Genomic DNA, 9,860 nt, shown 5'->3' with positions numbered 1-9,860 from the left:
CAAGGTCCGCGGCACGAGGGACGAAGTGAGACTCACACCTCGAGACTAGAGCCAGGGGTTTTAAAATTGAAGCGCTGGCCTTGAAGATCTCCTGTTCTAATCAAACCTCGGCTCTTCGTGTCAGCAGTCCGTCCTCAGAGAGGTTTTCTGCACCAGGCGGTCCCAGGGCAAGGCCAGGGTGGGTGCTGGAGCCAGAGCCACCTGGTTCTACAAAAACACACACAATAAGGCTCAGTTTTCAACAGAGGTGGGTAGAGCACCAGATATTTTACTCACGTAAGAGTAGCGCTAATTCAACATATTTTTACTCAAGTCAAAGAAAACAGTATCCAACTATGAAACTATTCGAGTAAGAGAAAAGAAGCATTTAGTAAGATGGCCACTCAAGTACTATTTATAACTGATTTAATATTTAAAAATTATATAATTGGTACGGCAAAGATATTCAATTATGTACAATTTTTGCTATTTTAACAACTAACATAACAAATTTACAAAAAATAACTACACAGTAACAAATACCGGCAGAAGGAACACTTTACTAAACATTGTTTTTCAACAAAAAACATATGAAATCAAGCAGTTAATGTGTATAAAGTAAGCTAGGACAGCACAAAGTTACCAATAACAATATCTACTGTTAACTGAGGTTACTTGACCTGTAAATGACTCAATAAGCTCAGCGGATAGAAAATAGCATTAGAGCAACAAAGCTTGTGTACAAACAAGAAGTCTCTCAAGAAGCCTGTCTCTCTCTCTGGTGCATTTTAGTTGAAACAGGTTTGTTCTTTATTCAGTGAAGTTACTCAGTGAATAGAGTAGCCAGTCATTTTACTCAGGTAAGAGTAGCGATACTTCTTCACAATATTTTACTCAAGTAAAAGTAAAGTGTATGGTGCACTACTCCTAGATGTACATTTTGATTAAAAAGTTACTCAAGTAAATGTAACTAAGTAAATGTAAGTAGTTACTAGCCACCTCTGCAGTCAGGTCATTATGTCACTTTCTTGACTTTCTGCAGAGAATCGCCCAGTGATGCACATGATTTCAGTCAGGATTAATAAACACTACTTTGCGACATTAAAGGCCCAGACGGTGTTTAGAAACTTGGTGGTTCTGCTGAAATCCGGCTGTGAGCACTGCCCTGTTTGGTGAATTGACATATTTTCACTAAATAATAATAAAACAAAGAGCACTGAGACATGAAACTTTGAGTTTCTGTTGCTCCAGCGCCAATTAGAATATTTCTACATCTAAACTCTGACTGTGGAGCTTAAAACAAGTTCTAACCTATTTTTAATTCCGTTGTTCATCTCTATCAGCTCTAACACAGAGCCAGATTTTGGTACCCAGGTTTCAGTGTTGTCAACAGAAAGAACCGCCACCATTTAAGAACTTGTTCTGGCTCAGCACTGAAACCAGTTTTGCCCTAAAACCCCTGAAGCATCTGAATTTTGGCCCGTGTGTAAGCAGTACCCATCTTGGTTTTCTTCTTTGGTCGCCGTCAGAAAGGAGCCAGAGGTATGGGTACTGTCAAACAGGAGCCTGCGTGTCCACAGCTCTGTGCTCTGAACAAGAAATGAAACTGATAAAAAAGATTAAATTAATGTAACTGATCTGAAAAGATCACACCTTAATGTAGACAGAATAGAATAATTGAAATTTGGATAAAATGCAATCATATTTAAATGAACATGAATTTACTTTGTCTTTCTTGTATGGACTGGTGTCCATAAAGTCAACTATGAGTCAACTAAAACATTCTCTACCAGCCCTGTTAAAATACATTTTCTGTTATTATTTTTTTGAAAACTGATGTCTTAATAAGTAATTTCAAAACTTTTTTCCAGTTTACAGTTATTGTCCCTAAATTGGAATATTATTAAAAAGTTAATCTATTTCAACAACTCAATTCACTCAACCCATCATGTAGCTTAATTGGAAACAGAATGTTTTCAAGCCTTTTCTTTCTGTTAATTTTGGAGATTTTTCTGCTTGCAGCTAACGGAATTAGATTATGTATTTATCTATTAGATTAGATTATTACATCAGACCAGTAAAAGATCGTTTTTCTTACTTTATTTCATAACTGCTTAAATACTTTTAACCTGGCTGCGAAAATTCCACAGAAAAAAAGTCCAGCACACAGAAGAGTTTTCTTCGAATAAAATCCTCCAGGCTAAAATCTCCCTAAGCCTTGTGGGAATTATGATCTGGTAAAACCAAGCCAGAAAATTTGCCCTACAATTTGAAAAGATACGTTTTGAAACAACAAGAAAAAAACACCATTCTCACAGTGAAACAGTGGTGGCAGCATCATGATCTGTGGTTATTCTTCTAAATATTTTTTTTTTCCTCAAGGTCAATGGAAATTATAAACAGCTCAAAACACCGATTACTTATGTCTCCAAACCTTCATTTTTGTGCTAGGCAGTTGGACATGAATGAAGAATTTATGTTTTATGGCCGTAGGGCATCCATCTGACTCAACAATAGAATAAGTTAATGAGAGAAAAGAAAAACTGTTTTATAATGGCCTAGCTAGAGTTCATGTTTAAATATGTGGGGTTACCTGAGGGCTGTGGGCACGAGCTGTCCTCATTATCTAAATTAGGAGTTCAAGTGAGAAAACATTGCCAAGTGAATAAGTACAAACCTGACAGACTCCAATTAAAGACGCAATGCTTAAATTGAATCAAAAAGAGTTGTAAAAAAAGCTGTAGTTTAATTATGTGGCACAGTTATTGCACTTTTTAAAATATTTTTCCTTCAATTTGTTTGATTTTATTTCAATTATTTAGGCTACATGTCAATCACACATGGAAGATGTGTTGAAATTACTCATCACACTGCAAAAAGGGAACTAAACGTAAGTTAAAATTTCTTGGAATTACTATACATTTCCTTGATTTGAGGAGCTAGATATGACTATTTGCCACTGGAATGAGTATTTTTACCCCTAAAATAAGATAATTAGACATCCTGCACTTGAAATAAGATGATAGAGATGAATTGTTCCTATTTTAAGTGCGAAAATCTTATTCCATTGGCAAATGGTCTTTTTTACCTGCTCTAATCAAGGAAAAATACACTGATTTCAAGAAAATTTCACTTACTTTTAGTTCTCTTTTTGCAGCGCAAGGACTCATCTTGACCAAAACCGGCCATTTTACCGGAGTGTACAGAGTGTACTTTGTTGCACTTGACTGAATCCCAAGAATTTTATGAAGACAAAAACAAATCCAACAAAACAGATTTGAGAAAGCAGATAATTTTAATTTATTATTAAATGACATAAATAAAACGTGCGGCAAGTTCAAGTAGAAATAGACAGCTTATGTACAGGCGTGGGCAGGGGACTCGTTTTCCTGCCGGGAACCAGAAGGCACTTTGGAGACGTCCATAAAAGGCACATTTGAATGGAAAATACACACATTAATTTACTTTATATACACACATGTACAGTTTCATGTTAGTGGAAACTTCTTTCTCTCTCTTTTAGGGTTAAAGATAAAAACAAAATGTCAATGAACATGGTGGGAAATCATTTTGGAGCTTGCCGAGAGCAAGTTAGCGTTCCAAACCCAGAGCGAAGATCTGCCAAATTAAAACAGTTTGTTCCTTTCCAAAGTTAGCAGTGACTCCCTCGGCCTTAGGCAGCAGATTGCACAAATGACCCTGTACCTGCTATAAGACAGTAGACAGTAGACACACCGTTACTGGAAGGGGGCTATAAGGTCTCGCATTTCATCTACTAAGTCATACTTAATAAACAACATCTTTTTTAGCTGTTAGAAAGCAGATTATTGTACTCATTGCACTGAGTCTCAAATAAGTCTAATTAAACATTTTGTACAAGTCGGTCTGAGTTTCGCTTAAGATTGTCTTTTTCAGGAAACTGGAACGACCGATCTAAGCTCTTTCACAAGCATCCTGGCAGGGCACTCCGGTATGTTAGTCTGTACCACAGCGCCACATGTCCTCGGGGCCAGACGGGAGGAGCTCAACCCTCAGCGCTGCCTCAGTAGCTCTGAGCCACGGGCGTCCAGGTCGCTGTGAGCCTGGCAATGGAGCTCTCGAACTGGGCATCCCCTACTCCAACCTCGCTCAAGCTGGGGTCATACATGGAGGTCGGCGAGGAGACGGGTAGCGAGGAGGTCAGGCCCGTGTAGGAGGAGCCTCTCAGGAACTGGGAGGTCAGCCCTCCGGGTACGGAGCTCGAGGAGGAGCCCGAAGGGGTGAGCGAGGTGCCGGCTACCGACCAGAGGCTGGGGTACTGGCTGTGGACAAGATGGGAAAATACGTTGGCAAGGGAACTAATGTGGCCTGTTGTGTGAAAATTCTGCAACCAATGATCTACGCAAGCGTCTCACCCAGAATTAGACGTGGAGTTGGTGGTGTGAGACAGAGTGCCCATCCCTGTGGAGTTGGGGATCTGAAGGGCTGACCAGCTGTCATGGGTCGGCAGAGTCCCCGTGTTGTTGTCCATGTAGTTGTCTGGAAAGGAAGCGAGGACAAAGAAATTAAAGCAAGCTCTCCTCTTCACTCCCGACGAGCGTTCAGTCACAGGTGGCGTTGAGTAAACCTCAGCAGGTCTCACTTGTGCTGGAGCTGCGGTGGGGGTAGTGGCTGGGGTAGGGGGCCGCCCTGTGGCTCCTCAGGCTGGAGTAGCGCTCGCAGTAGGAGCCGGACGGGTGGCTCGCCGCGCCACTGAACTGAGGGGGGCTGCTGTTGGGGCAGATGGGACTCTGGCCTGGGAGGAACCAACCTCCAACTGTTGAGAACGAAACGCAAAAAGCCCACAATCTGAGTTTAGATCATTAACATACTGTTTATATCAGAGCCTCAAAAGCTTTTCATCATCAGGGATCAAGAACTTCCTCAATAGAATTCCAGATAGAGCATGTACACTTCCAACTTTGCCTACATTCTGAAGATTTTGGGTCTGAAGAGACGACAAGAGACTTACTTTGAGAATAGCCGGACTGTTGGCTGTCTGTGCTGTGCTCGGACACCTCTTTATGGTCACTCCTGCAATGAAAGTACAGCATCAGATCCTTTCCTGTGAGCACATTTTAACTGAGCACACATAGGAAAGGCAGCAAAGCCTTTCACCTGAATAACACGAGTACAAAAAGACGTCCATTGATGGTGTGATAAGCTAAAAACCTTTTTGAAACATATTTGAAAAAATTGTGATAGACAAAGCTTCATTAGCCATCAAAAAGCTATTTCAAGTCCTTTCATTCTGTAACTATAGATAAAGAGGATCGTACCTTTCCTTGGCATCCAGAAAAGCTTTGGCAAAGGGATTGTGCTTTATCTTCAGAGCAGTGATCTGTCCAAAAGAACACAGACGTAAGAATACCACACAATACGTTTGAGACAAGCGTTTGTGATGAGAATGGAGAATGGTTCCGGCGCAGCTGACCTCTTCGTTTTGGTACGCGGTGACAGCGATGAACTGGGTTTCGGGGAAGGACTGGCTGCTGATCATCTTCTGGATGCCTCCAACCTTCACGATGTGGATCCTCGGCTCGTACTTGTGTAGAGAGTTCAGCATGATCTAGAGAAACATCACAATGACTCCTCTGATCCCTCAATATCTGCGGCAATTTTTATTCACACCAACCGAGACTGAAGCAGTAAGTCTGGCAGGAAACCAATGTCAAGTAAAAACCGCACAAATTCTAACATTATGTGTATTTTAAAGGGGACAAATCCTCCATATGAGCATTTCTAAGTGTGAAGATTAAATAAAAAGTAAGTATGCGAAAATGTCAAGTATATACATTTTTTTTTAACTCTTGGGATGCCTAATAGAGAATTGGAGCAGCAAATTATTTTTCTTTTCCCCCCACCTGTAACAAATGCAAGTAAGATTTGTTGCATCCCTTTTTCCTCCTCACCTGTCCTCCGCCGTTCAGCTTGTTGGAGAGCTTGACTTTGCTGAAGGACACGGGCGCCTTCATCCAGTGCGCACCGAAGTTGGGGGAGTCCGGGTGGATGTAAACGCAGCTGGGGCTCTGCGGCTCCGGCTTGCCGCCGGGGACCCACTCCCCGTTCACGTATTTCCAGCGGTTGTTATCCGCCGCGACGAAGTCCAACAGCACCGAGTACATGGCGTTCGGGTCCAAGCCGGAGACGTTGACCCGGAGGACGGGAAACATCCTCCTGAAAAATAGGTCGTGATGTTGAGGTTTGGTTTATCGAACTTCTTCAATCTCTCTAAACAATGTAAGGCCTCTGAAGCATGCATGACTATGCTTTATGTTAGAACTAAAAACCTGCCATTCACCAACCAATTTCTCAATTTTTGGCTCTCTCGTGCGTAAAAGGTGCCCAGACCGGCGCGTAAAGATCCCCGCTGCGGGCCTCCACTCCGCCTTTCCGCTTCAGACCTACCTCCCAGTCTTGGTGACGATCATCTCGTTGGTTAACTCTTTAAACTTGTTCCACAGCTCCGCGTCCTCCAGCGTCAGCTTAATATCCCTCTCGGTGACATCTCCCTTCTCGCTGCCCTTCTGGAACTCGCTCTCCACGGCGCTGAGCAGATGCTCCAGGCGCTGGTCGGGGCTCGAAGAGGTCATATTTCCGAGTCTGGTTAAATGGAGCTAAATCCGACAGGATGAAGATGCCGAGCCTGAGTTGAATACTGGATTCTAAACCCTGAGGCCCTTCTCATTTAAGGGCTGCCAGGGACCTCATGGGGATGTTGGGCGTGGTTTCCGACGGCTTCTTGAAACCCCACCCCACCAGATCCCGAACTCCAGTAGAATAAAATAAAAACTTAGAGAAATGTATATAATTTACACCATTATGGTTGATTAGCAGAACATGTCAAAGCTGTTTGTGTCAAAGAGAGGCCTTGTTAGCCCCCTGAAGAACTGGGAACTCAAAACCCAAAAGTGATTGAATTATTATTATAGCTGCATGATTTTTGACTGAAATTTAATAATTTAATATTTACCAGATCTCTGGCCAGGTGGGGTGTATTAATTTTTATGCGAATTCAACAAAACGTTAAACTAGGGATTGAAGGCAAAGTTTATTTCTATATTACATAAAATACTATTTGTGATATTAAAAGTATATATATCTATATATATATATATATATATATATATATATATATATATATATATATATATATATATATACCTCAAACTGTAATGCTTTGCGCTGATTCAGTCACTGTTTAATCTTTCCAATTTTCTGTCAGAAGATAATTAAAAAAAAACTACACTATTAAATTGTTTGTGTTGAACAAATGTAATGAATAAAGCACCCTGCGTAGCTTTGTTTATACACTTCTTTGCACATATTTTAAACCAACCTACTCTGATGATATTTCACTGGGGGTGTCAGAGTTTATTGTAGTTGTATTATTTCTTTATGTTACTGTATTTGCCCAGTTATTTATTTGACTCACTGATCAATAAGTTCTCTAGGCATAAAAATCTTCCTGTAGATGATCAGCTGAAGCCTAAGACTTCTCTTAGGCCCAGTTTGTGTGTTTTTTTGTGAACCAGCACTGATTGTGAAAAGAAAAATAGAACAACAGGAAACAGATCTGCTTGTTTTGTTTTAACATATTAAATTCTATTAATACTTTCATGGCTTAATGTGAGTTTTTAGTTGAGATGAATTTCAGGATGTCTTCCTTCACGAGATGCAAGGCTATTCCAGAAAACATCCGTGGGTATCAGCCCAGAATTTCAAGGTTTGGACGGACGCACTCCCAGCCAAACCCTAAAAAGATTCCTGCTTCTCCTTCAGTTTCTGCAGATTTTCATGAAATGAGTTTAGTTCAGCAAATTTCGCATGGACGAATTTAGGATTTATTGCTTAAAAGCCACCTCACACTGTTGCAACGGATACCCTACAAGCTGAAAGTGTGCACGCAAACAAAGGAAGGGAAGGAAGAGGGCCGTGCCTTTGAACTCAGCTGTATATTTGCAAATTGTGCTAATCTTTTGTTGCCTCAAATCCACATGAGAGAGGATTTGTGTTTGCAGAGTGAGGGCCATTAGGGCAGCCTCTGTGTTCTTGTTGTGCCGACGTGAGGAAGGCCTAAGAGTGAAGCCTGGATTTGCATAATGGGCCTTTGGATGATTCACTCAGGCTTTAATATTAAAGTTCGCAGTCACTGAAAAGCTCGTTTGCAAAACCACCAAAGCTGCTTTTTACTGGGGAAAATATTAAGATCCACCTCAAGATTCACATTTTGCTGAAGCAGGGTTAATTGAGTTCTCCTCAGATAAAGATTGAAAAAGAAAATGCAGAATCTTGTCATATTATTATGTTAAATCCTTGGATGTGTAAAGAACTGTGGTTTTGCAAATACCCCAACAAGTGATTACCCATATCACTGTGAGGTGTTTGAATTTGTTCCATTTTTGTGTAAATAGCCAAAGAGGCGGGGCCATGACATTGATGTTAGGAATGAAGACGCCATGGCCCCGCCTCTAAGATAGGCCCCCAGCCCAGACACACCAGATGTAACAGCAGCAGGCGTGGGTCCATGTTCCAAAGCTCTGCTCTTAGTGGATTTCAGTAACCTTGCAAAGTTTTGGCTCATTTTATTTTACATGTGAACATAGACATTTTGCTGAAATGATGTGTTTCTCAGGGACTTTGTGGCACTTTAAACAGATTGTTCTGAAAAAAAAACCCCACCTAATTTCCTTTGGATGATGTGCATAATGCATAAAGGAAAAGTGGGGACCAAAATAGTTTTTCTTGCTTGGGATCAAAACAACAAACAGAAAAAACAAAACCAAAAGCATTTTGTTGATCCTCTCGGTGAGCATTGGAGACATTAGACGTTTCTCAATGGATACAGGGAAGGATGAAAAGGAGTGGGACTGGACAAGACTCTCTGGATGAAGGAAAACACGACAACTGAGCAACAACATCCTCTCAATAGCCAGACACGCCGCATATCTGCAGGAATTATCAGTTTAATGAAAACACATCCTTGGAGCGTACCAAAGTGTTTCCTGAACTCCTTAAAGATCATTGTAAAGCAGTTCAAAATATTTATAAGCAGACGTCTTTGAACCACTTAGAAATTTGAAATCTTTGTGAAAACAGGACAATCTAAAATCTAATGACAGGGAATTTCTGAGTTATAAAATAAATATGTTGGGTTTCACTGTTCAAAGCTAAAAAAAAAGAATATTCTGTTAACTGAATATTTTCCTGTATGTTGAAATTTGCTTCATTAATTGTAAATAGGAGAACTTGGTTTTGATTTATTGTTTTAATTAATTTGATAACAAAAACAAAACTATGTGAAATATTATTTTAAAGGGATATTTCCTGAACCTTTATTAAATGACCCTCCCCTACATGGACGCAGGGGCCCATGTCGAACAGTGGAAAAGACTCTGGCTCTGGCAAAGTCTTACTTAGTGTGCAGATCTCTGAACATCATCATCAACTAGGGGAAATTTCCCACTTATTTTAGGAAAGGTTCAGCCTCCAGTTATGTACATTTTAGTTTCCTCTTTGGCCCCTCCCACTTTAATTCCATCTTAAATAATTTTTCAATGTCGTATTTAGAAGGGCTCAGAGTCTGCTTTGCTCTATCATCGTTTAAAAGAGTCATTATAGTTTGTATCATATTAAATTAGTGAGTAGTATTTTCTTTTAGTAGCAGGTAAAATATACATTTATTTCTATGTTTTTTATTTACATCTTTATTTATTTATGAATTATTTATACTGACCTCCAGTGTTTATAGTTTGGTCTTTTTTATCCCCTTTTACCTCTTAAACTAATATGTCTTATTTCTTTGAGATGTTGATACCTATGTGTTTATTTATTCCATATTCTCTTATTGATTGATCTCACTT

At 40.3% G+C, this 9,860-nt stretch overlaps 1 protein-coding gene across 1 annotated transcript; it reads right to left on the bottom strand.

Annotated features, from left to right (window-relative positions):
* Positions 1–3,255: 3,255 nt before the first annotated feature.
* LOC118563888 (T-box transcription factor T-A) lies at positions 3,256–6,664 on the bottom strand. Its single transcript, XM_036139958.1, has 8 exons — positions 6,406–6,664; positions 5,910–6,174; positions 5,432–5,566; positions 5,277–5,338; positions 4,970–5,031; positions 4,601–4,774; positions 4,374–4,497; positions 3,256–4,280 (listed from the first exon to the last, which is right to left on the bottom strand). The coding sequence occupies exons 1-8, from the start codon at positions 6,588–6,590 to the stop codon at positions 4,022–4,024; spliced, it is 1,266 nt and encodes a 421-aa protein (XP_035995851.1). The 5' UTR covers positions 6,591–6,664; the 3' UTR covers positions 3,256–4,021.
* Between the last annotated feature and the right edge of the window lie 3,196 nt (positions 6,665–9,860).

Source organism: Fundulus heteroclitus, chromosome 8 (genome assembly GCF_011125445.2).
Source record: "Fundulus heteroclitus isolate FHET01 chromosome 8, MU-UCD_Fhet_4.1, whole genome shotgun sequence".
NCBI lineage: Eukaryota > Metazoa > Chordata > Actinopteri > Cyprinodontiformes > Fundulidae > Fundulus > Fundulus heteroclitus.
This window is presented reverse-complemented; position numbering and strand designations above follow the sequence as displayed.